This window comes from Falco biarmicus, chromosome 7, assembly GCF_023638135.1.
Source record: "Falco biarmicus isolate bFalBia1 chromosome 7, bFalBia1.pri, whole genome shotgun sequence".
NCBI lineage: Eukaryota > Metazoa > Chordata > Aves > Falconiformes > Falconidae > Falco > Falco biarmicus.
Genome location: NC_079294.1, coordinates 56,625,010 through 56,651,814, shown reverse-complemented (window position 1 = coordinate 56,651,814; position 26,805 = coordinate 56,625,010). Strand labels below are relative to the sequence as shown.

Below are 26,805 nucleotides of genomic sequence, written 5' to 3'. Positions count from 1 at the left end.
CGGCACGTTCCTTTCACAAGCCTCTTAAATGATGCTAAACACAGAGCATGACTGTGAGCAGCCGAAACACAAACCAGGCAGGCTGTCTTATGGGAGGGGTACAGCAGCATCAGCAGGCACGGGACCATGAAACTCAGACTGAAAAGCCCTTACAAGCTCAGGCCACAAGACTCCAGTTGCACACAAGCCCTTTCACAAAATGTTCCTCCAAGAAGAGCTTTGCTCAAGGGGCACTAGGGAGAGAAACACAGACATTGTCTGAACAGGGGGAACTAAGGTGGTTTCCCAGTGCCGGGACCAGAAGATGCACCTTCAGCAGGGGTTGCCCAGAGAGGCTGTGTGATCCCCATCGCTGGAGATACTCAAATACTCAAGACACTTTGACTGTCCAAGCCCTGAGCAACCTGAGCTGGTCAGACTTGTTTTAAGAAAGGAGCTTCACTGAAGACTTCAAGAGGTGTCTTCCAACCTTAATTATTCTGTGCCTCTAGTCATCCTCTGACTGCATGATGGGATGATGGGATGTAGGTATGAATCATCTCCCACTCCTACAGGAATTAAGGCTGGCTGCAAGCAGAGGGTGGCAAAGTCTGATTCAGTCCCCCATGGTCTGGATGTTGTTGAGAGCAGGACTGCAAGCAGATGAACTCTGCTGAGCATCCACAGGTTAGGAATAGCCGGAGTGAGCAAAATGTGGCAGGCCATTACTGCCTGCAGCCTGTCCATCACAGTATGTCTAACGTGCTGGTTGCCTTAGCTCTCCACACCCATCACCATGAGCTGTGAGAGCAACCAGAAGAGGGAAAATCTGACCCTTGGCAAATTCCATATACAGACCAGAACAGGACAAGACCCTCAGCTGCAAAACACAAATTCCTGCTTCAGGTACCTACAGCCATGATTAGCTGTCAAGGACAACCTTGCAACATGATTTCCCTGCTCTATAGCTTGCAAAACAGCACAAAGTACAATGAAATTATAAACAGCAAGTCTAGCGATATATAACAACACGGAGAAGGCTCTGGATTGCGATACCAAGAACTGGGACTGTACTACAAAACTCTGATTAGAGACAAAGTTGAATTGTACATTAAAGAAGAAATTATGGGCCATGTTTTCTGCTGGCATAAACTGGGCTGCAAAGAATATAGAAATGATAATTTGACAACACAAACGTGCCTTTGCCTTAATCAGGCAATTACGGGAAGGAAATTTTCACTATCTGGTTTCTAGCAATCACACCATCATATTATGTTCTGTTTTACTCAGCTTAAAATGTAAAAAAATGCGTGAATGACTTAAACTGTCTCTTATGCACTAGCACAACATCCAACATACAGATAAACTAGAGAAATATTTGGAAAATTTGCAAAGTTTATGTATATTGAAAGGTTATATGAAAAGCTAGCAATGTATTTTGACTAAAGACTGAGATTTAAAAGAAACACATGCACACTGAAACAAAAAAGTCCAGAAGCGTGACATCTAAATTTTAAGCCAAACTATCTCACAAGGTTTCTTTAAAACAGATCACTCAGCTGCAATTTTGCACTTACAATGAAGCAATCATTAATTTCCCCCGATTCTGGTCACTGGAAAATATCACAGGCAACTTCAACTTCACGTAACCTCTACCACAAGTTAAATAGTATTTTTAAAACCAGGATTGTTCCTAATTCTGATCAGACAAGCATTGGCTCACGTACTGTTACAAATTCGCTCCTAAGGTTACACTGATTGCAAAACACGAAAAAGAAAATAAACTGGTATCTTCCATACAGATATGGAGGAGCTGAATGCAGAGGCAGGCGATCATAGCTGGGCAATAAATCCACCGAACAGCAAGGCTAGCCTCCTGCATCTGCACCTTGTGAAGCCCTCCTCCAGCCCACACCTATCTAAGCAAGCTTAAGGGGAACACCAACCAGCCTGGAATCTCATTGGCAAGCTAAAATTGCTGTATACATATTTTATAAACAGAGTCCACTGGGAAGCTAGAGGAACACACAGAGAAGTCAATTTTCTCTGAAGCTTAATACTCTCAAGTCTACTTGATGCACTTAACGACCACAAACATACAGTCTTCTGTAAGAATAGCACAACACGCCCTATCATTAAATGACTAAGTTAAAGGCTGGCATATCAACTTTCCTTTTCCTGCCTAGGGCATTCTCTGTAAAGATTATGGTATGAAACAACAGTACTTGCCACAGTAGGTATAGATTAGCTTAGAGTCTATAAATCGAACTTTGAGGTTGTGTAAAACAGCAGGTTCATGGAGATAACTGAGTGCTGTGAGGTCATTTTCACCAACAAGTATGTCAGGGTTTCGCAAGGGTGGGAGTTCCTTTGTCTTCGGATCTAGGCAATATTCTAGGTCCTGAAAAATCAAATGGAAATGTGTTGAAAGAGCTGGTGTTTAGGTTTCCTCATTCAGTCCCTCCAACCATTCTTCCCAGCAAAACATGCCCAAATTATAAAAACACAATGCAAAATTTAAATTCTCTGAAGATTCAAGTTAGCAGTTCTTTCTCCAAAAACATAATTTACAATTTCCCAAAAGGGTTTTCTATATGTATAACAGGCAACCATAAAGATGGATCATATTTTTGGACTAGTACTTAAGCAAACTCCTTGCTTTTGCTGCCAAATCTTTTCGTCAAACAAAACAAAATACTTAATACCATAAATCTAACTAGTCTTTCCATATTATTTTCCTCTGGAGTGGAACAGACAGAGGAAGCAGATTCACATCAGTCTACAGCCAGCTTCACAGATAGTAATATTACAAGAGAATGCTGGCAGAATGCTATGAAGAACACATAAACTGAAAAAAAAGCTACTACATTTTTTGCAGATCTAAATTAATCTCTAATATAGATCTTTTAATTGCATCTGTCTCTAGCTCTAAAATCACTTTATTTACCTGCTGTCCCACACAACGTGACTTAACTGGCAAACACCCCCATTCTACTACATGCAATGTGCAAGTGTGCAGCATCACCACACAGCCTGGAATATGTGGGGGGAAAATTAATCTTGTCAGATTAAAAACATTGTACTCAGCTTGCCATATAAGAAATGTGAGTCAAAGACTGACATTCATTCAAGTAAGATATTTTATTTAGAAGTTATTCTATATATATAATCTGTTCTTTTTGCTTCATTGTTATGCAGGCCTCTACATGAGAGTAGGATCTAAGCTGCCCACCAGTAAGAAAAAAAGAAATTAAAAATAAATATTTGACCAACTGCAGTAGATCGTTATTTTCCATTAGAAGACCTGAGGAATCACCATCATTTTACAACAAAATTAAAGAATCATTTAGATGGCTTGAAAAAAATGAACAGGCCTTGACTAGAAGGATGTGAGCTTTTTGTAGACATCTCATAATTTCTCTACACCATATACAGCATCATTTTCATATTGCCCTTAATCTTTGCCCCTTTTTATCTTTATTAATCTCCTGATGGTTATGTTCAACTTAAAAGTCACAGTTCTTTCTCTGCAACACTCTTCTCCTAGCAACACTGCTCTCACTGGAATATCAAACCAGGGTTACAGGTTTAAAAGCGTAAGCACTAAAAGATGATGCAACTGAACATAACAGGCAGTCAGATAAAAGCAACAATATTTTTTTAATTTATTTTAGAAATCAGGCAAAATCAATTTTGTAACTAAAAATACTACTGGAAGTTGGTGGCCAAGAATGATTGCACATACATAAATACTGATATATGTTGACAGTACAGCTTCCTGCATTAAGACACATCAGTTTCTGTCGACAAGAACAATCAGCTTACAACCAATATGCAGACCTACCTTGCCTTCTTCAAGTCGAAGCTGGAGGACTTTATCTCCAGGTTTATAGTCTTTGAGAAGTTCTGCTGACTTCCAGACCTCCTCTGGATCAGGGATCCAAACCCTGGCATACTGCAATACAATAACAACAGCAAAAGGTCAGTGACGACTTCTTCCATTATAGTTAAATCATCAATACACATGACACCAAAACCACGTTTTTGTTTTTTAAATACACGTTTAACAGCCAAACTTTTAAGCAATAGACAAGTTAATTAGTATGTTTGATGTGAATAAGTTGTTCTATTGGAAAAAGGTTACATGAGCTTAATTTTATTACCTACACAAAGAAAAAGGCATTTCCCATGCAAAATAATGCTCCAAGACATACATTCAATGCTGGAAATCTACAAAGAAAAAAAATAATCTGTGTTTTCAGAGATCAAAAACTTGGCTATCAAAAAATTACTTGCAGTAACTCTTCTAAGTAGGTTCTAAATGCATTTGCAGTATAACATTATATAGCTTTTTTCTGCCTTCTTTTTTCTTCCCCTAAGAGAACACATTGGCACATCTGTGTTAATTCAGGCAAAGCCATCTGATCTCAAGTATTAAAAGCTCCTTTCTTTGTAGCTGCAAATAGGGCAAGTTTAAAATGGATTATCTCCACAATGCCAAAAGAAAAAACATGAAATTTTTTGGTTGAAAAGCCCTCCAAATAATAGGAAAACAAGCCAAACCAGCATTCCAGTTAATGACCATTTTCACCCAAACTTTATTCATAAAAGTAACCGGAACAAACATATGACTTCTTTCCAAAAACAGAAATAATATTCACACTTTTAAATGAGTGAAAACATAATCGTTATCTCATATACAAGAATCAGTCGAAGGCGTACGGAAACCATCTAGTTACTTAGACAGTTGCATGTACATGCAAATAGGTACATATGAAAACAGCTCTTGAGTAACATAAGGAAAAGGCTATGACATTTTTAATATATTAAAGCTTCTGAACTGACGCTCTTGCAATGCCTAGAGAGCACTGAGATCATCCCACTCCCATCACCTTTGCAAACAAAACAGCTTCTTGGCTTTAGAGGTGCAGCCATGTTGCAAAACATTCTCAATCCACTAAACTATTTCAAAATAACCATAATGTATTTGTTAACACACAGCATTTGATGGGAGAGAAAACTGCATTTGGTCATACATCTTCATCACCTAATCTTATGCAACTTATTTTGTGCTATTTTTATTTTGTGCTCTTTTTTTTTTTTTTTTGCTATTTTGTAGCATCTTCAGCCTCAAAGAATGCTGATGCTTCTTTTCCCCCCCCCTCTTATTAACCCAGTCTTCCCGCCACTTAAAATTACGCACTTCTTGTTTCTACTAGGGATTTGTTGAAAGACTAACTTGATATTGACTTCTTGTTGTAAGACGGGAAGCAATAAAACGTGTTCAGCAAAGGCAGTGGGATGGGGAGGGAGACCCGAGGAGTCCCAGCCCCTGGCCCAGGAGAGGGGTAGGCACCCTGCGGGGCTGGAGGCTGCCAGGGAAGCTCAGTGCCCGGAATTATTTCGAACTTCACAAAGCAGTTTGCTTACCATACCCAGGATGCTGCTCAAGAACAGTGTGTGTGAGTAATTTACAACAGCCTAAATCAACGGCTTTTTCCCTTAACACGATGCAGCCTTTAAAGCACTGCCACTGCCGCCTTCTAGAAAGCTCCCAAACTCCTGAAAAGCGTATACCATACATGTAAACCGATTCTCCCTACTGAGTGAAAGGAGAAAAATAATGAAATAAAGAATTAAAAATTCACTTTCATCGTTCCCACTACAGAATGTTATGCTCCCACACCTGGTCTGTCTTCATCTTCACTGAATGTTTACGCCAGCCCTAAGAATCTACTTTATACAAAGACAATTTCTTCTTTGTAGGAAATATGTGGTTGTGTTTTGGTTTTTTCTTTGAGCTTTACGAGTTTCATACACATTTGCTACTGTTTTCATTACAAAAGTGCAGTATAACTTTTATTATTTACATACTCTCTTCCCCACTCCCCCAAAAGATATGAATACTCATGAAGTATTTGAAATGGGAAAAATCCTTAGAACAATGCTTCAGTATGTGCTCTCGCCATTCACAGAGCACTGTATATAACAGCAGCAGAGGCCAACAGAAAGGCAGTGGAGCAGCTGGGACAGGAGCAGCACCAGCCGTCATCTGAGCACTTGGATTGTTTGCTTGTTTCAGCCCTGCTACATCCACAACTCACAGGCGAAGAAACGTCTCAGTTAAAATGAAGGTGCGTGCTAACAAGTGTATGAGCCAATGCAAGTACAAACCTACAGAGACTACAGAATAATTTCAAAATAATTAACCAGGATGTGACAATAGAAGCGCAGTATTAGAGTCAAGGAGTGCGCTCAGGATCAATGTCCTCTTTCCTTTCCGCTTGGTTTTTAAATAAAGGATTCCTTGTAAAACTTCATAAATAATATCCAAACTTACCACAGTGCACCTGTTCACAGAACTCTCTTTTATTAAAAAAAAACAACACCAAACACAACAACAAAAATCCCAACGCTAAAAATCAAAACCCTGCCAGAAAGCAGAGAAGTTTTTTATTTTAATGCAAAGATGCTACGGTGTTCAGACACAGCTGAAGACTGAATGCATACCCCATTTTGCCCAGGTTTCTCCCCCTACCCCCAGCTATAGCAAGAGTTCCCCATCCTCAGTATTTCTGATGGGAAATTGCTTCCTCCTCATCACAGGAATTAACAGAATGCAAAGTAAATGTAACACAAAAGAGGAAAGCATTTAAATTTTGTCTAACAAAACAGGTTTCCTCGCAAGGCTGGTTTCCTCTGGGCTACACAAAGCAATGTTTCATGATGCAAAAATGGCAGCAGCAGCCTTGTAAGACACAAACACTGTTAACTTCAGGTAGCAAATGCTGTGTAGCGGTTTCTAACTCTGTGATCTGTGCCAGCATGAAATGGGCACCTGTATTTTTTTCAGCTGAAACTGTACATTTTCTACTGTCTACAGAAGGAAAAGAGAAAGCAGAAAACAGATCACCATAGAAACTGGGTTACTACGGATAGCTGAACCTTCCTCATGACATAACCCTTCAGATATTAAAGTCATCCTGTGAGCACTAAGCTGTAGCTTTTCATCACTAGCATCACTGCCTAGCCTTAAATCCCTGCCAAATAAAACACCTGGTAAAAAGAACAGGTGGGAGGAAAAAGAGAGATGTTCCTAATTATAAGTACTGAATCACTTCGCAACATTCTCACCTCATCAATTTAGCAGAATGATTTGCAAAATCAGATTTTCATTCTATCTTCTGTATAATCAGTTGATGTTAAAAAGCCATTGCCACCTAGCCTTTAGTGGGCTCCAACCCCACAGCAGAAAGCAAAGCACCACTGCTGATGGAGCCTCTCTCAGGAAATACATTACTCTAGTATCTCTACTATTCCTGTTTACTAGTATATAAGATCAAGTTTATGACTACATTAAAATAAGACTAAAATACGATAAACTTCTAGACACTGATTTAGAAATCAGCCTTCTAAAAAGGGAAGGGAATTCTAGCCTAAAAATGACAATAAATTCTAAAATTCTAGCACTGAAATGACAATTAAAATTACAGCTAGAATCAAATGACATTTAGTCAAATTGTGCCTTATTACAATCAATGAATATATTACTCGTTCTAATAGTTCAATGCAAATTTGGATCCACCAGAATAAAACTGCTGATAGGGGAGATAACCATAAGATTTACCCAAGGAAAGGCAGTAATGAAATTTTAGGTAAATATTGTTACCTTTCATGTCACCCCAAGCTTACTAATAGTGTTTCAGTATTGATTTGGCTCTAACAAACTTAGCTTTCCTACCCAGGTAATAATGTTGTACTCTCCCTGCAGGTGTGTTTCTGGCTCACTACTGATGACTTCTTATCCTCATCTGGAAGAGGCACGGGGAGGGCATGCAGCCCATCCTGCCACGCTATGACACAGCCACACCATCACGCTGGCACTCTGGGCTGGAGGCAGCAGACAGCTATCTTCAGCTGGGCGTTCACAGGACTGCCACTTACTCTAAACAAGCTTAAAAAAACATCTGAATTAAAGTATAAGGCACACAGGTGAGATACCCTTGATTTCAGAAAGAAAACAATTAAATGCACATTGACAGGACAATTCCAAAATTCAGTTTCTTGTCTAGACTGTCTACCAGCCACAGCAGACTAATGTAAAAAACTCCACCACCTCCAAAATCACATGGAAGAGTGGAATCATCATACTTTGTTCAAAGAAGGACAAGCTGGGCTGCTGAAAGGCAATGGCTTACTGATACCTATACTGTGCCTCTACAAGAGGCCAGAACAGGAAAAAAACACAGGGAGAAGTTTTCATTTTCTGCTGGTGGGTCGGAAAGCTAGCTGTATTACCACAGTTTTATGTAATAAGAAAATATAATAGGAAATGGCAGTATTCTCTCATACCTCATGATTTCATCTTAGGTCACATGAAGAAATCAGCAGACTATAATAATTATCAAATGAGACCATATGACTCACAAAGCCTCTCTTCTGAGATATTAACCTCTTGAAGTACTAATTGGCATTGCTGACAAAATGGAATTAGCTACGCAAGCGGCTCAGCAGTCGCTTCAGCAGTCAAATAGTTTTCTACTTCCATTGCACAATCACAAGTACTGCAGAAGGAGATACAGCTATCTTCCCAGCTTAACAGCTCTTTTGGTAAGAGCTGAAAGAGTTCATGAAATGATCTACATCCTAAAAAGAAAAGGGAAATTTCAACTCATAGAAAGCTGTCTGCAGTTCCTCAGCAAGATCTACTCATACAAGTGAACTTCTATGTTTTTCCCTTTGGCAGAGATCATCTATTAATTTATTTAGACAGCCTCAAAACCCACAGTCTTTCAGGTGTTAACCATGAAAAACCTACGAGAGGCATTGCCCTCCTACCTCTCAAGAATTACCCCTTTTTGGGGACAAATAAACCAGTTCATTGATGGCTGGACCAAGGAGATATAGTCAATTCTGGCATCACCAGCTGAAGCTGCCAATGGAACAGCAACAGGTGGTAAAAGTCAAAGCCAAATTTGACCAAAATCATTCAGCGTGAACCTGTGGCTAACTGAACAGGGCTCCCTGGAGAGAGCAGGCTGAATTATTAGGCTGGAAAAAGCATCTATCCTAGCGAGAAATGACAACAAAACAGAACACAAAGTCATAAAAGTTCACGCAACAGAAGTGTTGAACTTATCTATGCAAAATGCAAACTTACTACAAAATTGTATCTGAGCTGTGGGATTTCCTTGGATTGGGTTGCTCTGAAAACATAATTTGATGCTATTAGAATAATTTCCTTTCAGCTTTATATTTTCCCCTATACTTGGTTCACAGTGCCACCACCATGGATGATAATACTGAGCCTAGAAACACTTGAAACAGAAACCTTCAGCTTTTATATTAACAACATCAGCAGATGCATGGCCAGGTGAGTAACAGGTCGAACACAAGTCTTAACTTGACCAACCTGGATCCCCTACAAAGAGATCCTGATCAGTCACACATGAGGCAGGAGGAGGTCCCACTTCTTCCACTGCTGAAACCGCTAAAATTTCTGCTGTCTGTCCTGCGATACAGAGGCAGTCCCAAGGAAACACTGCACTGCTCTTAACAAAGAGCTGCTGCCGGTTGCAGCTTGACAAGACAAGACTTTACTCTCCTTTCATAAAAATACCAAGTAACCAGGGAGGATTGGAAAGCAGAGCATTTCCATGACAAGCAGGCTGCTGCAAAACCTCTGACCAACTCATCTAAATTCTTCTTGCAGCCTGGAGGAAATGGTATCATTAACTTTGCAAAAGAATCGAAAAAAAATTATCAATTTTCTTAAAGACAGTAACATTCTTTTGGCATGGAGCATATTTTTGGCCTTGCTGCTCAGCAAGCTCAGCCATTTACATACCTCTTTTACAGTTTAAGGCCTGATATTTAGAAAGCATTCATTTAAAAAAAACATTTATAACATGATACATAGTGCGGAAAATATATGTGACAGTTTGTATTCATGTTCCAAATGTATTAATGTTGCAAAAAACGATCTCATGTAGTTAGTTTACCTAATAAGAAGATCAGAAGCCCCATGTTACCCTGACTGGTGGGAATTCCCTGATGGGGCACAGCAGAGCTCCCAAACAGCATCCAGGGGACAGTGGTGACCCAGGCTCTGAGCTCCACCCTAGGACACCACCACTACCAACTTGCTAATTTCCTTCTGACACTGGGTTTGCAAATTTGGGTCAAAGCGCCTGCAGCACGCAAGGTTAGGCAGGTAAGGCACCGCATCCTTCACCGCGCACAAGGGAACTCCTTGAACCGCAGCTCAATGACAAATATCTCTTGCACTTGAGTATTTCATCTACTAATACATTTGAATCCTAAAGACATAAAAGTCCTTTTTTTCCTGTCTTTCTTTTTCTTTCCTTCAAGCATTTTTATAAGGCATTCTTTGCATTTAGGACCTGATGACCTGTAACAACAAAACAACTTGTACGTTGTGTGCCAAACATGCCTCGATTGTACAAGGTACAACCAAAAATTATCAGCACCCCACAAAGAATCAGTGCAGCAAGTTTTACTTCTTCAACCACCAGAAAAATGTCCATTGACTTATACTTACCTGAAATTTCACCATATTTCAAAGTGATGCAAAAAATGTTAAACCCGCAACAGTGTGTATATATATATATACATGCTACTACAGGCAACTTTGATCAGCAAACAGAAATGTAAATGTTTTTATTTCTTTACATTTTAAAATTATTAGCAACCTTTCCACTGAAATTCAGAGAAAATTATGACCCTGAAAATCTACACACTGGGCCTGACATCGAGCCAGAAAACTCTGTTTTACTTTTAACTATCAAATCTATCAAAGAACAGTTATATTCCCAGATTGTAGTTGATATGGGTTTTGTAAGAAACATCTTTAAGGAGTTAAAACAAATGAAACATTTAAAAGTTGTCATTTTCTTAATCTTTAAAAACATAGCTTTCTGCATTTTACGTTATTGTACTTGACCTTCTCTTCAAAATGTTCTAAGGAGGGAGACAGATCTGGTTTACACCCTGTCATTACTAACCCAGACAAGACTTGAGCTATCAAAATGTTGCTCATTCAGCCCCCTAATGAGGGAACGAGCATTTGTCAGCTCCTGTTGTATTTCACAGACCACCTTTCACAGGGTCTCCTCTACCCTCCCCAAGCAGCCGTTCACAGCCAGCGGCCAGGGCTTCCATCTCGTACTCAGTGACTTACTCAGCGACTTACTCAGCTTGTGATGCCAGTAGTACCCGCCACTGAAAACCTCACCACGGCGATGGGAAGTCACATGCAGCACCACCTGGGTACACCACGAATTTGCCCACATGAAGCTTCTGACAGAGCTTAAGGCTGTATTATCCATTACAGCAAAACAAAAGACGTTTCACAGAGTGTCACACAAAGACTGGGACAGACGCTGGCCTGGCCAGTGTGCTGGAAGGGATGCACAGCTACATCCTTCCCTGCATCCCCAGTTTCTATTTCTAGACTTCCTGTCAACAACCCTTCCTCAGATTGTTGGTGACAAGCTGGAACTCTTGTAAAGTGATGCTTCTTCAGTGTTATGCTTTCACACTGCTAAGCGAAAGTGTCTGCAATTTTTATGTCAATTTTTAAGTAAATACTGAAGGCAGCCCTGTTCCTTTATCCAGGCCCTTGTCAAAGGGATGTGAGCTCACTGCATTTTCACTCTGACAGTATGTAATTTGTAACTAGTACCAAGAATTAAATGTCTAAAGAAGTATGCATTACTATAAATCAAAAAACTTAAGTACATTGTTATAAGTAAGATGTGAATGCAGCAAAGTTGTTGGGTTTTTTTAATAAAATCTCAGTCAGGAATACACTGAGATGTCAAAGGAATGAACGTGGCTCTGAAAGACCTTCAAGAAAGACAGCAATTACAGCTAGAGCAAAACCACCAATGTTTTGGTCACTACTCGAGACACAGAATAACTGAATAACCACAAGAAGATCAGCGGAAATGCCAAGCAGAACCGTGACGCCTACCCCAGACGGAGCAACAGGAACATATTCTGATTCATGTAAAACTTCATTTGAGGTCATATACACACAGAGAGGCATACGCTGTATTGCATTTTGATCCATACCACCAAAACGATGGCCAACACTGAATTATATGCTAGTGATTTCAAAAAGAATTTAATTATAAGTCTGCCTTAAAACACCTAATTCATCCAACCTGAAAAACATGTTACAAGAGTTGTAGAAGAGTGGCCACAAGAAATATAAGGACAAATGAAACAGCTACAGCCATCCCCTGAATATTAAGCTAATGAAACATGTTGTGTCAAAAAAAATAGTATTAGGAAAAGGATGCACGATTTTGTGTCTGTGTGCTTACAGTGAATTTTGTGGGTATATTAAAAAATTCTCCAATTCAAAAAATTTTCAAAAGCCAGTACTTCAGGAATACACACAAAAAAACCTTCACCATGTCGTGATTAACTTCATGGGTGCCTGAATTTAAGATCCAAGAAAACAAATACTATGAGGGCAAATGAAACAAGCTGTTGTATGATCTTGTTTCAACTCTAAGATGATGCAAACCATAATATAGACTTCACAGCATAACTAACTAAATGCTGAAATAAGTATTGTTTCCAGAGCACCGGTACAAATTCAGTCAAGACCCTCCTGTTTCTTATATATTTTTACACGTCGATGTCACACAACGAAATGTTGGATTTCATTTTCTGAAGTTCTTAAATGGATTTAAGACCTTACAGAAGCCTTTTACAATTATTTTCCCAAAAGCTTCTAGAAACCTCACCCACAGGAGGCAGGCAGGGTAACTGAATCGTTTCTCGCACCGCACAGCACAGCCCAAGTCTCGCTGGGGGACAGAAGGGGCTCATGGCGCTGGCTGCAGCTGGCTGCGCATCCTGGGCTCGTGCAGGCAGAAAGAGAAGGCACTGTCTTTTGTCTCCGCGCCCCTGCTTCAGCAGGGCCATCTGCATCACTGCCATGAGATTATTTGGTGTATCGAGCACTCGCTTAGGCAGGAAGGGAAAATAAAGGGCTCCATTGATCAGACAGATGCACTGCGCCGTGCCGTGCTACAGCGCTGGAGTTTGAAACAAGAAGTTATTAAGAAAAAAGTAGTGGAGCCATAACTGATCACCTAGCTCACAGAGGTGAAATAAGGCTAAATTTTCTGGTATCTGTAAAACATGTGGATTACGGACAATCACTGACTTCACTGTGAAAGTTTAATTTAAAAGTTAAAAATTAAAGGAAAGATATTTGGTATAAACTTTTGATAGTTGACAAGGCTGTACTTTTCTGAGCATCCTTCTGTAAAGCTGAGCTCAAGTCCAAACAGAATTCTTTTTATTTAATCCTAGCCCCACAAAAAAAAAGTCACATTGAAAGTAAAACACCTGCTTGAGGTTCTAAAAGTAAAAAATGAACTGATCATTTTTTGTTAGAACAACACAGAGGCCCCAGGCTGAGATGTAGTTAGATCACCAAAACAGAGCTTTTACTGACTTAACTTGACTTATTCAGGGAAAACTAGTTTTATACTCAGCTACCCAGAACATAACTCTGTCATTACGGTCAAGTCCTCAATACAGACATTTTTTTCTGCCATATTATAACAAGCAACCTGGCATCAGTGAAGCACATCTAATGAAGCTATGTGTAGTCCCACCATTTTTTCATGGGAAATTAACAGTAATGTCCCCATGCAAGGAAACCAGAATGACTTGGTATCTCCAGAGGTCCCTGCCAACGCTGACCACCCTGCAATCTTGTGATCCAGCAAGTTCTAACTTAAAACCAGCGAGCAGAGTTAAACCTCCCAAAGAGCCCTCCGCAAGTGTTGGGCAAAGCTGTGAAAGCAGAACCAGGGTTAACGGCCACAGTGCTGCTCTCAGGAACATTTCAGCCGAAGCAGTTGCATTTCTCCCCCTGCCACTGTCAGCCCTGCCCTGGTAAAACCCCGGGCAAAAAGTGCACACAAGTCGCTGGGCGCAGCTGGGCTGCGAGCACCGCCGGGACCTGAGCACTGCCCCGTCCAGCTCATGTCATTAGTGCATTTCTAACCTTGATTACCGTGAGAAATCAGGGAAGACACCGCTGTGTTGGAGAGGGGAGTGAAATTAGAACCTTTCAGGCTAGCTGGAAATTGTATACCATATTTAGCCTTAGAGAGACTACTCCGCTCCTTTTCTCCACAAGCATTATCTATTTGATTGTTTGCAAAAAGTTTATATTGCCTTCCTATTTCCAATATATAAGATTGTCACAAGGAAGAAGTGCATGCTGACATGAAATTCTAACAACTTCTGCAAATGCTTCTCCACATATAAGATTTTTCTAAGGGAGAAAATGTCCTAAACAATGAAATTACTGTCTGGTATGTTTGAAAAAAGGCATCTTTATATATCTCCAGATCCTAAGTCAAAACTCTACTTACTTTAAACCTTTATTATTAATAAACTATTATATTTATAAGCTATTATATGATTGGCTATATAGCCTTCACCTATGTCAAAACCAAGAAAACAACAAAACATATTCTACTTACTTTAACATACATATAGTCTAAACCATCTATTTCCATCCCGTATCTCTTGTAACACAGATTTTCAGCACTTTCGGAGGCTGTTGGCGTTTCCTTTCCAGGCAAAATAAGCTTGATCTCCATGTACACTTCTTGTATTAGCATACACTAACTCATAAGGCAACTTGGGAATCTCTCTGATTTCCTCAGCAAAACAACTGAGGTCATCTGCTTTAAAGATACTCATGAATAATCCATGGAGTCTGCAGAAAGTAACGTGTGACAAGCCATGTTGGGGCAATGAATTCCTGCATTGTTAGACCAACTCATAGTATTTTTAGGTTATGCCTCTGGCTCTACAAAGAGCAAGAGTGTCCTCCTGTAAATTACAAAGTAATCTCAAAATTCTCTTGTCTTACGATAATCAAACAGAAGAACTCAAAGACACCATCCGTAATTGCAGCAAGACTTCATGGCTCCTGGCATTTTTGCCCAACTACCTTTTTGTTGAGACACATCACTCCTGAGCTTTAAGGTGGTGATCCTTGATTATTTAACCAGCTTTCTTGGGCACCTCTTCCCAACAGGGCTTTACCCCATGGTACTCTACTGAGCAGACACCTGAAGAGGCCAAAATCAGCTCTCCCAAAGCCTAGGGTAGCGATTTTGCTGTGCACCCTCCTTGCTGCCCTAAGGATCTTGAACCCCACCATTTCACAGTCACTGCAGCCAAGGCTGCCCTGGAGCACCACACTCCCCACCAGTCCCTCCTCGTCGGTGAGAACAAGGTCCAGCGTGGCCCCTCTCCTCTTCGGCTCCTCTGTCACTCGGAGAAGGAAGTTATCATCAATGCACATCCCAGGAACCCCCTGGATTGCCTATGCCCTGCTGTGCTGTCCCTCCAACAGATATCAGGGGGTTGAAGTCCCCCATGAGGACCAGGGCTTGCGAAGGTGAGGCTGCTCCTATCTGTCTATAGACAGATAGGCCTCATCTGCTAGGTCTTCCTGCCTGTACCAGACCCCCACGATAATGTCACCTGTCCCTGCCTTCACTTTAACCCTGCCCCATAAGCTCTCTGTGGGCTCCTCATCCCTGCCCAGGCATACAGCTCCGTGCACTCCAGCTGGTCGCTGACACAGAGCTCAGCACCCCCTTCTCACCTCCCCTCCCTGCTCCTTCCTAAAAAGCCTGTGTATCCTTCCATTCCGGCACTCCACAGGTACCATCCCATCCCTCTGGTGACGCCAATAAGATCACAGCCCTGCAGGCATGCGCGTTCTCTTAACTCCTCGTGTTTATTCCCCATCTACCTGCATTTGCGTGGAGGCATTTATGTCGGGCCGATGAAACTGACTGACTTGACACGTCACACGTTATTTCCCCCCCGTCTTACCTACTACAAAGACAGAATGAGAGCTCTTCAAAGCAACGCTGCTTTAGGCTTTACATTTAATTTTAAAGTGAGGGCTCTCATCAGACCACAATGTAAGTAAGTAGCCTGGAAGAGTCTGCTCTCAACCATCCCCGCTGTCTCCTAAGAGCCAAATAACTTCAGCAAACCACTTCTCCTGCTAATTACTGGCAGCAGCTTTTATTCTGTGTGAATTACCCTGACAGCCCTTCCTACAGTCATACCCGAAGCGAGGTTAAAAGGCAAAAATGAAGACTTGGTGAGTGATGAGGGGAATGCAACAGCTTTCAAGATCTTCAGAAAATAACCACAATTTTCACCAAACAGCGTGGAAGTAACAGACTGAAAGACAACCCTGCAGGCACAGCTGCAATCTGCACTCCTGACTGCCTCTGCTCCAGTTTAATCTTCATACCGCTCCCTCAGACCCTTCACCAGCATGGTGACTTCTCATTCATACCAGCTTATCTGATGTTAGGTTTGTACCTACTTCTCCCTTACAATTTTAAGAAGCTTTACCGCAGCCTTGAGTACCTCCATGCCATTTATTATTCAGGGAAAGATCCGTGACAATTCTTGCTATTGTCCCTGATTAACAGGCCAAAGAAATTAAATCCATGCCACTAAGGAGAACAGATGGTGTAAAGACACAAGATCTCTGCTTTTGTAAGTAATCCATTTCCAACTTCTTCAGAATTTGCATTAAAATTCACAGATACTGACATCAGAACTTGGGTCAATATCTGCAATCCACACAAATTCAGTAGGAGTAAAATCTTTAAACTTTATTAGTAGTGCCTACAGTTTCCTGTGCTTACATTCCAGCTGCTTAATGCCCAGAATTCAGCAAGATGGGCACTCCTCTAATGTAACTGCACCAAGTACTTATCTGCTTTTTACAAACAAACAAAAAAAACCCCACAAACCTTTTAGCCAGCACTGTTCTCCTCTTTACATTATATTTGTATATAAATAGACTAATATACAGAAACAAAACTACTGAATACTGCAATTAACTGAGCTATATTGTGAAAAGTGCAGGTTATAACCCAGATGGCCAGGAACAGGAAGACCCCAAAATCATCAGGATCATCAGCTCGATAATGCTGGTGCTTTTCACATTTGTGCAGTGCTGGGAAGTTCAGGTTATCCATCTCACACAGTATTTCACATGAGGCTGCTGCCTGTAGCAAACCGAGAAAGTGGGCTATGCTAAAAGAAGATGAGTGAAACTGTTACCTCCCTGAGATGGTGGGAGACCTGAAAGCGAAAACTACTCCTGAAAATACACTCTTGCTATTAAATATTAAAATTGGGTGTTAAGTAGACAGGCCCTAACTTATTGCAACAATGCATACACAGAGCTTAACACAAAGAACTTGATGACATCCCTAGGATATGTTTCCCCTTGTTTTCCTACACAAATTATTGTGAGCAGGTATACGACAGCAAAGTTATTTCCCTGCAGTAAGAGGAAATAAGAGAATAAAAGGTGCAATCTTTCAGATTTACATGCTTGATTTCAAAGCATAAAATTAAGCAATGTGATTACTCACATGGAATAAAGATAAATCTTTGCAGGATCAGGCTTAAGCAAACCCAGGGTTAAGCAGAGCCAAGCAACACGGAGAGTGAAGAGGAAATGATGCAGTCCTAAGCAAAGGGTGGCACTGGCACAGGCGTGAAAGCACTCTTCTCTGCCAGGAAAGTCACTAAAAGCCTTGCTATTAGCATTAGTAAACAGGGCCTTAGCAACCCAATCATACAACTCCCCATCCTGGATGCAGCTCAGAAGTAAAGCCAACAAAAGGAAAAAGTTACTGTGCAAAGAGCCTCGTGACCTTTATGTAACAGGTTTAATGTTGTACCTAACGCATTTCTACTTACTTAAAGGTTTTCCTACCAATTTAAACCAATCAAACTCTCAGGAGCATCACCGCCAAAACAAAAACATACATCTGTTGTGGCATGTCATGAGTGGGGTTATGATCTATGAAAATAACTTAAGCAGAAAGTCATAGCTTGAGGAATGAGTCAAAGTCACAGACATGACAAAAACTTCTAAGAACCATGGGTTTATTCTGACCTTAACACCATGTTTTCTGCAACAAGAACCACCTAGTATTAAGGGAAAATAATAAGTTCTTCCTTGCTGTTTCAGCAGCAGAGAAGACAAGCAGAAGTTGCACACTGCTGCTTCAACTTGTTTGAGTAGTTTGCTAATGAAGCACCAGGAACAACAGCCTTGCCCGAAAGCCGTTTCTTGGCCCTGGCCCAACTGTACAAATACTCACTATCTGAGTCAAGCACGATACACATAATAGTAAACACTGCTCTACTACAGCAAGCACAAAATTAGATCACAGATAACCTCTGCACCCTCAATCACACAAAAGAAAACCTGACCAAGTAAAGGAGTTCAGACTCTGCTCATCCCTAACTTCATACATGCAAACCAAGCTAAGCTGACTTTAATCAAGAGGCGTAAAACAAACCATCGCCTCTTATTAAGAAGCTCTTGCTGCTTGACAGTGCCAAGTGAAACTGGGTCTATCATCTTCCCCTTGCCAAGATGCCTTTTAAACCAGCAATGTCTGTACAGATGCCTGTATATACATGCAGGTGTCAAAAATTCCAATAATATAAGCAAGACTTCAAATAGTTAAATATTTGGTTTGTGTACGCCTTGTGTTTTCAAGTAATGAAATCTGAATTCAATGGACGTCCCTGCAGGACACCCCAAGTGGCTGGCTCCTCCAAGGTCTGCTTCAGAGGCTGTTCTGACTTGCCAGAAATCCAGGCAGCATCCCGCTGGTACCCACAGGACAGCAGACTTGCCAGCTGTGCACTGCTTTTCCCTGTCATGGTTTAACCCCAGTCAGCAACTCAACCCCACGCAGCCACTCGCTCACTCCCCCCCCAGTGGGATGGGGGTGAGAACGGAAAGGGTAAAAGTGAGAAAGCTCGTGGGTTGAGATAAAGACAGTTTAATAGGCAAAGCAAAAGCCACGCACACAAGCAAAGCAAAACAAGGAGTTCATTCACCGCTTCCCAGCGGCAGGCGGGTGTTCAGCCATCCCCAGGACAGCAGCGCTCCATCATGGGTAACAGTTACCTGGGAAGACAAACACCACCCTTCCAAACGTCCCCCCCTTCCTTCTTCCCCCAACTTTATATGCTAAGCGTGATGTTCTATGGCACGGAATACCCCTTCGGCTAGTCCAGGTCCCAGCTGTGTCCCCTCGCAATGTCCGGTGCCCCTCCAGCCCTCTCACTGTCAGGGCCTGAGAACCTGAGAAGTCCCTGACTTAGCATAAGCATTACTTAGCAACAACTAAAAACATCAGCCTGTTAGCTTATCTATGTTATTCTCACACCAAATCCAAAACACAGCACTGCACCAGCTACTAAGAAGATTACCTCTATCCCAGGACATTCCCTCACAGCTGAAACACCATCTACAATTAATCTTACTATCACTTCTTGCTTTTTTAAATCCTATTAAAAATAGACCATCCAGAAACAGTGAAACCTTGTGATACTGGACGTTTCTGTGACTTCCTCCAATTCAACTGGTTCAATGAGCAAATTTCAGTAACAAAAATGCTTTCTTTAGTCCTGCAGAGATTAAACAATGGGTCTCATTAAAGACAGGCAGAAATTACTTTGTTAAGAGAACACATGGAGAGGATTAAACTCCCAAAGACCCCATGAGGAGACCCTAGCAGCCAGGTACATCTGCCTGACTGGCCGCCTATCCCTTCCAACTCAACCCAGCGCTCTGTGGCTCACCAAAAGATAATGATGGTCATTGCACACATTTCCTGACATAGCAGGAGCTCAACAGCACTTTATCTGGTGATTTATTTATCTAAAAAATAATAGTAATCCATTACCTAAGCCATCTGGCTCATGCTATAAAATCGCTGCAGTAGAAACAGACTGCAAGTAATCAGTGACAGCTCAATGTACAGACATTACTATTCTGCAAGGATTGCCGATGACAGTTTGGGGGTGATCCCACATAATCCACCAAAATTATTAGGTAAATGTTTTAACATTAAACAATAACTCAAAGAATTAAACAAATAAGACCAATTACTATAAATGGGACCTTCACAACTATTCTTTACATGTAACAAAGAATTCACACAACTTTCAAGATTATGTCTACAGAAAAAAAAATACCTATTTTTTAATATAAAGCTTTGATCTCTTTCTCCCCCCCAAAGTAGCTCCCAACGATGCTACACTTTCAGCGTTCTGTTAGACCTACAGGATATGCCCTCCCAAAAACTGTTCGTGGGCTGTGAGAAGCTTTCACGAACAGCTTGGTACCTCTCCAGCCCCACTGACCTGCCCAGGGTGGTATTATTTCCTCCTCCGGACACACTCAGTGCCCAGGGGAGCAGCTCTTGGCACAGACCGGCCTCTGACTCACACCATCGCTCACTTTGCTTCCCAAGGTTCACAGTTTCTTTTAACAAGAGTAATGGATTGTTGACATGTCATGAAACTGCCATTAGAAAGCTAGTTTTCTGTTAGGCTGACGTGGTTGGCATTCGACTACAAGAAAAAATTTTTTTTTACAAAAACATAATAAAATGTCAAGGTTAGGTTAAACCAAGTATTGTTAGACTGCTGAGTAATTACATCCCCAGCACCTTCAATTTAAAGGCAAGAATAAAGTTGGTGCACACAGTTGTGAGTTGTCACTGGCAGAATTGCCACCATGCTTATTCCAGTGACACAGCACATCCCCAAAGCAGAAAAGCAACTGAAATATCCCCTCTTCTGCTGCTGCACTAGATTTTTAGAAGAGGCAGAGACAGTTATAAAATGCACTGTAAAGGCTCACTGTCATTTGCAGAAGTAATTGTTTGACAGCACATATCTGACTTCCGCAACAGCCTCTCTGCTCTGAGCCGCACCGCACGGGTCCGACTCCGAAGCAGAGCAGCACACCCAGGTTGTGGTGGAGATGAACAACTCCCACCTCTGCTTTACCGGGCAGCACTGCTCTCGGGGAACAAAGCAGCGATCTACTGAGACAACTGGTTACTGTTTAACATGCAGAAAACACTTATGTCACATCCAATAGTTTGAACAGCAATACACAAGACTACATAATTAAGGCTGCTTTTTCTTAACCCCCAAGAAAAACCCAGTAATAAGCACAGACATAAGGAAACACGGTTACATTTTGTGTCTTATACTCAGGTTGGTTCTTGCTGTACTTCCCTCCCCACGTACCATTAACGTACCCAAGAGCCATAACCTGGTCAGAATCTGCCTTTTGCCATTTTCGCTTGCAAGGGCCCAGCACAACTGAAGGGGAAGACCAAGTCTCCTAACACCCTGGCTTCCCACCGAAGCAGCTGCCCGCAGACACCCCCAGGAAAGCAAGAAAGGGCTCCTTGCAACACTGGGGACCACACAAGCAGGGTTTTTGTTCTATACAGTTCCCTCTGACACTTCCCTAACTCAGTTTACAGCTTATAAACCCTCAAACTGAACCATTTCAGGGAGAGGGCAGCAGGACTGAAGGTCAGGCTACTGAGTTCAGCCTGCCCAGACCGTACTCTCCAGCAAAAACCATTTACTGATTCCTCTGTGTTCCAAGGAATATTTCCATTCACTCAAACTGAAATTAGATTAGGCCCTAAATTAGGAGCAGGCTAGCTGAAGCTAGCTGCCCTTAATCTCAAAGATACTGGAAACGGAGGAACACATTGTTAGCAACAAGAATAAAAATAAATTAATGCCTGACTGAATGGATAAATACATAAATAAGTCCATTGCACACAGCCACACAAAACTGAAACAGAAATCCCAAGAGGGCAAAGCAGCATGCTCTAGCAAAGCACAGCGTGAAACAGAAACAACTCAAACTCAGGGAAAAAGGAGAACAAAAATGACTGATGTTAACTCTTCACTCTGACTTTAAAAGAGGTGGCATAAACACAGTGTCTGATCTGCTTCATCAATTTTCATGTACAGGCAATGAGACCATGTGCTGGGGGTTGGTTTTACACACCTGAAAATCACAAATCTCACACAAAACCTGGCCAGTGCAGAGAAGTCAGATGAGTTCGAGGTCTAGGCAAAATGTTCTCACTTGTTCTTAATCTCCAAGGAAAGCAGATTACACTTAACAAAAGCTGACACATGGCCTACATTGTCCCCACCAATTCTTATGGGTCAGCAGAAGCAGGTATCTAACTGTTGTTGGTCAACAGTTACTGAAATGCTGACTGACTACACCCGAGCACCACTCAGCAGGGCTTCAGTGATTCAGGAAACACATCAAGATTCTCCTAAGTTTGTTGCCAGAGTCAAAGAACCAAAACTTTCAGAAATGATGCTACAGCAGGACCACCAACCCGCCAGTGATAGATACCCAACAGGACAAGTTAACCAGAGCTCATAGGCATAATATTTTAAATAAGAATGCCTAGGATACAACCCATGGCGCAGTTTTAAACTGCTGCACCCCAAAACTGAAGCTAATGCCTTCAAGCAGAATCTGTGTTTGCAGCATCACTGGGCACAGGAACACAAAGCTTGTTTGGGTCCATTGTAACTAGCCTGTGTGAGAGCTCAAGACAGTCCTTTCACTTAAATCCAAATTTCCAGATTAACTACAACCATGCGCAACAATGAAGCCGCCTCTACGGTCACCAGGTTCAGACATACACCCAGATGCCTCAAAGAAGTAAGATTTTCATAGCGATAGCACGACTTCTTCAAAAACTTGTGTTGCTGCTTTCTGACAAAAAAAGAATTTAGCTTGGGAAAGCAAGAGCTCCTTTACGCTCTTTCAAGACAGTACATCTGGTTGGGTCAGTGGGTGCTATTTTTTTATGCTGGAAAGCAAAGAGACCAAATTTGAAGGCTTAACAGTGCATGTTAGCAACACTGGACACACTGAAGCATGCAGCAGAGCACCTCACTTCCACAAACAATAGCCAGAAATAAGAAGTCTGTTTCTCCCATTCTCAGACAACATTTGAAGAGATGCTGACAAATTCTTTGCAACACTGGTCATCCAGTCATTAATATGATTTTACCAACTGTTGTTCCAAGTAACTCGCATGAACACAGCTACCTGAACAACTCAGGCAAGCTGGGACGTGGGTTCCCAGTAGGAGAGGGTAAGACAGCTGCCAGGTACTTCACTTCAGGGGACACACGTGCAAACACACAGCCAGCAACGATGTGCTGCAAATTCACACACTACCCTGCTCACCAGCAAAATATCTATGCCAACACCATACATTAAGCCTCGATGCTATGCTGGAAGCTCTGGTACGTTAAGCAGCTGCCCTGAATGACAATCCTGACTCGTGCCTGCCAGTATAAAATAGACGTGAAAGTCGCTCTTTCTGTGCCTACATATGGCTCTAAAGAGGACAAGAACAGCCTGTGGTGTGAGAGTAAAACACAGAAGCAAACTCGCTGGCCTTCGTCATCCAGCAGGTCCCTACTGGAGCAGGATCACTCCTGCGCTTGTTTGTGTTCACTACTTTTGCCTCTGCATGCTACGACCTTAAATCCATTATTTATGTTACTTAATCAAGGATGAGATACTGAACGCGATTTAAACAGATAGATGGCTTTACATGGGGGAAAAAGTCAGCAGAGAGGGAAGAGAGCAGAGACAGTCTCTCTTGAACACCCAGCAGCTTTCCCACCCAGGCACCCAATTCAGAGCCATGCCTTCCTCAAGAACCACACGGGGCCCTAAGCCTTCCACTGTTAAACAATCCCAAGACAACAGGAATCCACATTTTCAGGGCACCTTCTGACCAAAGGATTTAACCACTCTAGGAAGTGAATTCAAGGTCAGATGGGGTTGGAAATTAAAAAAAAGAAAAAAGAAAAAAAGAAGTATTTCTCATCAACTTCTTACGAGACACTTTAACTCCATAATAAGAACACCCACAGAGAGAGATAAATCCAGAATACCTTTCCAAAATAACTCCTTACATAGAGGAGGTCTGTTGGGCGCTTGGAAACAACTCTGCAGTACCATTGCTCTCTTGACCAGAATGCTAATCCTCATCCCGTTTTGCAATGACAGTTAACAGAGATACTTTGTAGGAGGCACAAGACACCAAGATGCCTGGTAACAATTAATGTATTCAGCATCCTTAAAGGGGTGCAGGCTCACCTCACTTCCTCACATTCAGTCTCTCCTACACAAATACAATATTCAGGTATGGTCAAGCCTATTGAAGGGACTGTCCAGTTGGATTTGTACTGATGCACAGTTAACACACTGTCTTATCACATCTGAGTGAGAGGACTCTACAAATAAGGTGAACTATTCTTGCCAGAACAAAAAGCCTGTTTCCTTTCCTTTCTCTCCTCACACAAAGAACTAGACTGGGGGTAATTCTGGAGTATTTCATAAAGTGGCTCGAGGATCTAGATGGCACAGCTTTCAATAAAACACACTTTGACTGTGCAAGCTTTCTGAAAGAAGTATCTGGAGTTTGCAATGCTGTCCTGTGGTGAGCAGTTCTGGCGACCCCAGTCATCACTTCTGCCCTTAAAGACCTGTGGTCTGTCCTTTTTTTTTCAGATTTTTACAGCAGATCAAGGCAGAGCAATGAAAACAATGCCTGGCTAGCAGCCCAAAGAATCGTTTCCACAGCTCTCGATCTGCAGGCTTTGCCACCGTCCAGACGAGCAGGGAGTAACTGCTTCCAGGTGGCAGCTGATGATAGACACTAACGCACAGGACTAAAAAGATGGGAAAAGCGTCTGTTTGAAAAGCGCACGAGAGCCACGCACCGCATCGCTGCTGACTGTAGGGCTCCTGAGCGGCTGCCAGGGGAACAAACACAACCTAAAGGTGCAGTGTCACCCAGGCGGCGAGTTGAACTGCAGAGCGCCTGTGCCGCACGAGTCGGTGCCGCACACGGCGCGGGCGGTGCAGCCACGCTACCCGCGGCGGGCCCGGGGCGGGCAAGGCCGGCTCCCCCGCGCTGCCTCCCCGCCCGGCCCGGCGGGCAGAGCCGCTCCGGGGGCGGTGGGCCCCGCCGCCGCGCCCCGCCGGGATGCGGGTCCATCTTGGGGAGAGGCGCCGGCTCCCGCCGGGGCGGCCCCGCCGCGGGGCGACCGTCGGGGCCGGGGCCGGCAGCGCCCGCCGCTGCCCTGCCTTGCCGCTGCGCCGCTCGCCCGGGCCGCGCTCCCCCCGCCGCCGCCGCGCCCGCCCCCGCGCAGCCCCCGGCCCCGCCGCCGCCCTACCTTCGTGTAGAGCTCGGAGGCCGCCATGGCGCAGGGCGCGGGCGGGCGGCCCCTCTGCGGCAGCCCGGCGGCGGGAGGCGGAGGCGGCGGCGGGAGGGCGGGCGAGAGGGAGGGAGGATGCTCAGGCGGCGGCCCGGGCGCGGCGCGCCATGTTGCTACCTGGCGGGCGGCGGGGCTGCCGCCGCTCTGTGCATTGTGGGAGCGGCGGGCGGCGCGGGGCCTCCCCCGGCGGGCGGGCGGGCCGGCCGGCCTCTGGCGCTGCCCGCTGCCCTCCCCGCGCTGCCGGAGGGGCCGCCGACCGAAAAGCCGGGCTGCGGGAGGGCCGCGGCCTCCGGCCGCCTGAGCAAGAGCTGGTGTCCCTCCCCTCCTCCCGACCCTGCTGCCGTCCTTCCCCCGGACTGAACAAATCACGCGTTTCCCCGCCGGGCGCGTCGCTGATGCCCGCCGCTGTCCAGCCGCTGCGCGCCCGCGGCGACCCAGGCGGGCTGAGGCCCAGCACCGACCGCCCTCACGGGCCGCTCCCCCGCCCCAGGGGCCGCGCTCCCGCCTCACGGGCCGCTCCCCCTCAGGTTCCCCCGCCCCGGCCTCTCGGGCCGCTCCCTTGCCCCAGGGGCCGCGCTCCCGCCGCCCCTCCAGCGCTCTGCCCGGGTCACAGCCGCCACCCCACTGCCCGCCCAGCTATCCCCATCCTGTATTTCAGCGTGTATTTCTCAGGTGCCAAGTTTTCAGGGTTTTTTTGTCTTCGCTCTCCAACTCTGATCCCATCCTTCAAATTGCTTACAACCTCCTCCAGCTTGGTTTTTTTTTAATGATTCAAACCACTACTGAAAACAGCAAAGAGAACTGGGCCCGAAACAGTTGCTCCCATAAGCAAGTCCAGTTCTCACCAAGAAATGAAGGCACACATCCTTGAAAAGTTGAACATCCATGGAGAAAGGAATGAAAGGCGTAATCCGTGTTCTGGCTAGCTCTTGAGACAGCACCTCATTGCTTTATGAATCATTAACGAGTAATTTTTACAGGTCATGTTATGGCAAGAGTGCTTTCCACAGCAGAACTGAAAGCTGTTGCTGTCTTTCTGCATTCTCCCTTTTCACCTTGGCATGGCATCCCACAGTCCAAGCCATCCAAAATACAAAACAAGCTTGAAACTGTTATCTTTGCCATGCTCTCCACCGAAATGCTTTGACTTACTAAATGGTATCATCTTGGCGAACTTCAACTGTTCAAATAACAGCTCGGTATTCCATGGGTAGTAACTGTACTCCTGACACTTGCTGCAACTATCAAATAAACAGACAGACCCATCGTACAGAGAAAATGAGCCATGAAAGAGGTGGGTGACCTGCTCAAAAATCACTCATCAGCTCAGCTGGATTTCTACTTCTGGCTGTTACTATCTGGACTCCCAAAATCAACACTCCCAATACATGCTATAATCAATCTACTTCACTGCTTCTCACTGAAGGAGATGGAGAAAGTAGCAAGCACAAACGAAAAACAGTTAAGATGAAAATATGGAGCCTTACCTAGAGTTGTTTGTATTAGGCACAGTCTTCACAGCTAGTAAACTAAGGTTAGTAATTTCAGAGAAGAGATTAAAAGCTTGGTTTTGCTGGAATTGTTCAGAGTTGAAACTCA

General features: G+C 43.4%; 1 protein-coding gene across 8 annotated transcripts in view; it reads right to left on the bottom strand.

The window, feature by feature from the left end:
• MYO5A (myosin VA) overlaps positions 1–25,335 on the bottom strand; it is a 103,323-nt gene extending 77,988 nt beyond the window's left edge. For all 8 annotated transcript variants that reach the window (XM_056345905.1, XM_056345907.1, XM_056345909.1 and 5 more), the window contains exons 1-3: positions 25,165–25,335; positions 3,824–3,934; positions 2,209–2,380 (exon numbers count right to left, since the gene is read on the bottom strand). In XM_056345905.1, coding sequence (XP_056201880.1) covers positions 2,209–2,380; positions 3,824–3,934; positions 25,165–25,191 — 310 coding nt within the window. In that variant the 5' untranslated portion in view covers positions 25,192–25,335. The remainder of the gene's footprint in view (positions 1–2,208; positions 2,381–3,823; positions 3,935–25,164) is intronic.
• Positions 25,336–26,805: the final 1,470 nt, after the last annotated feature.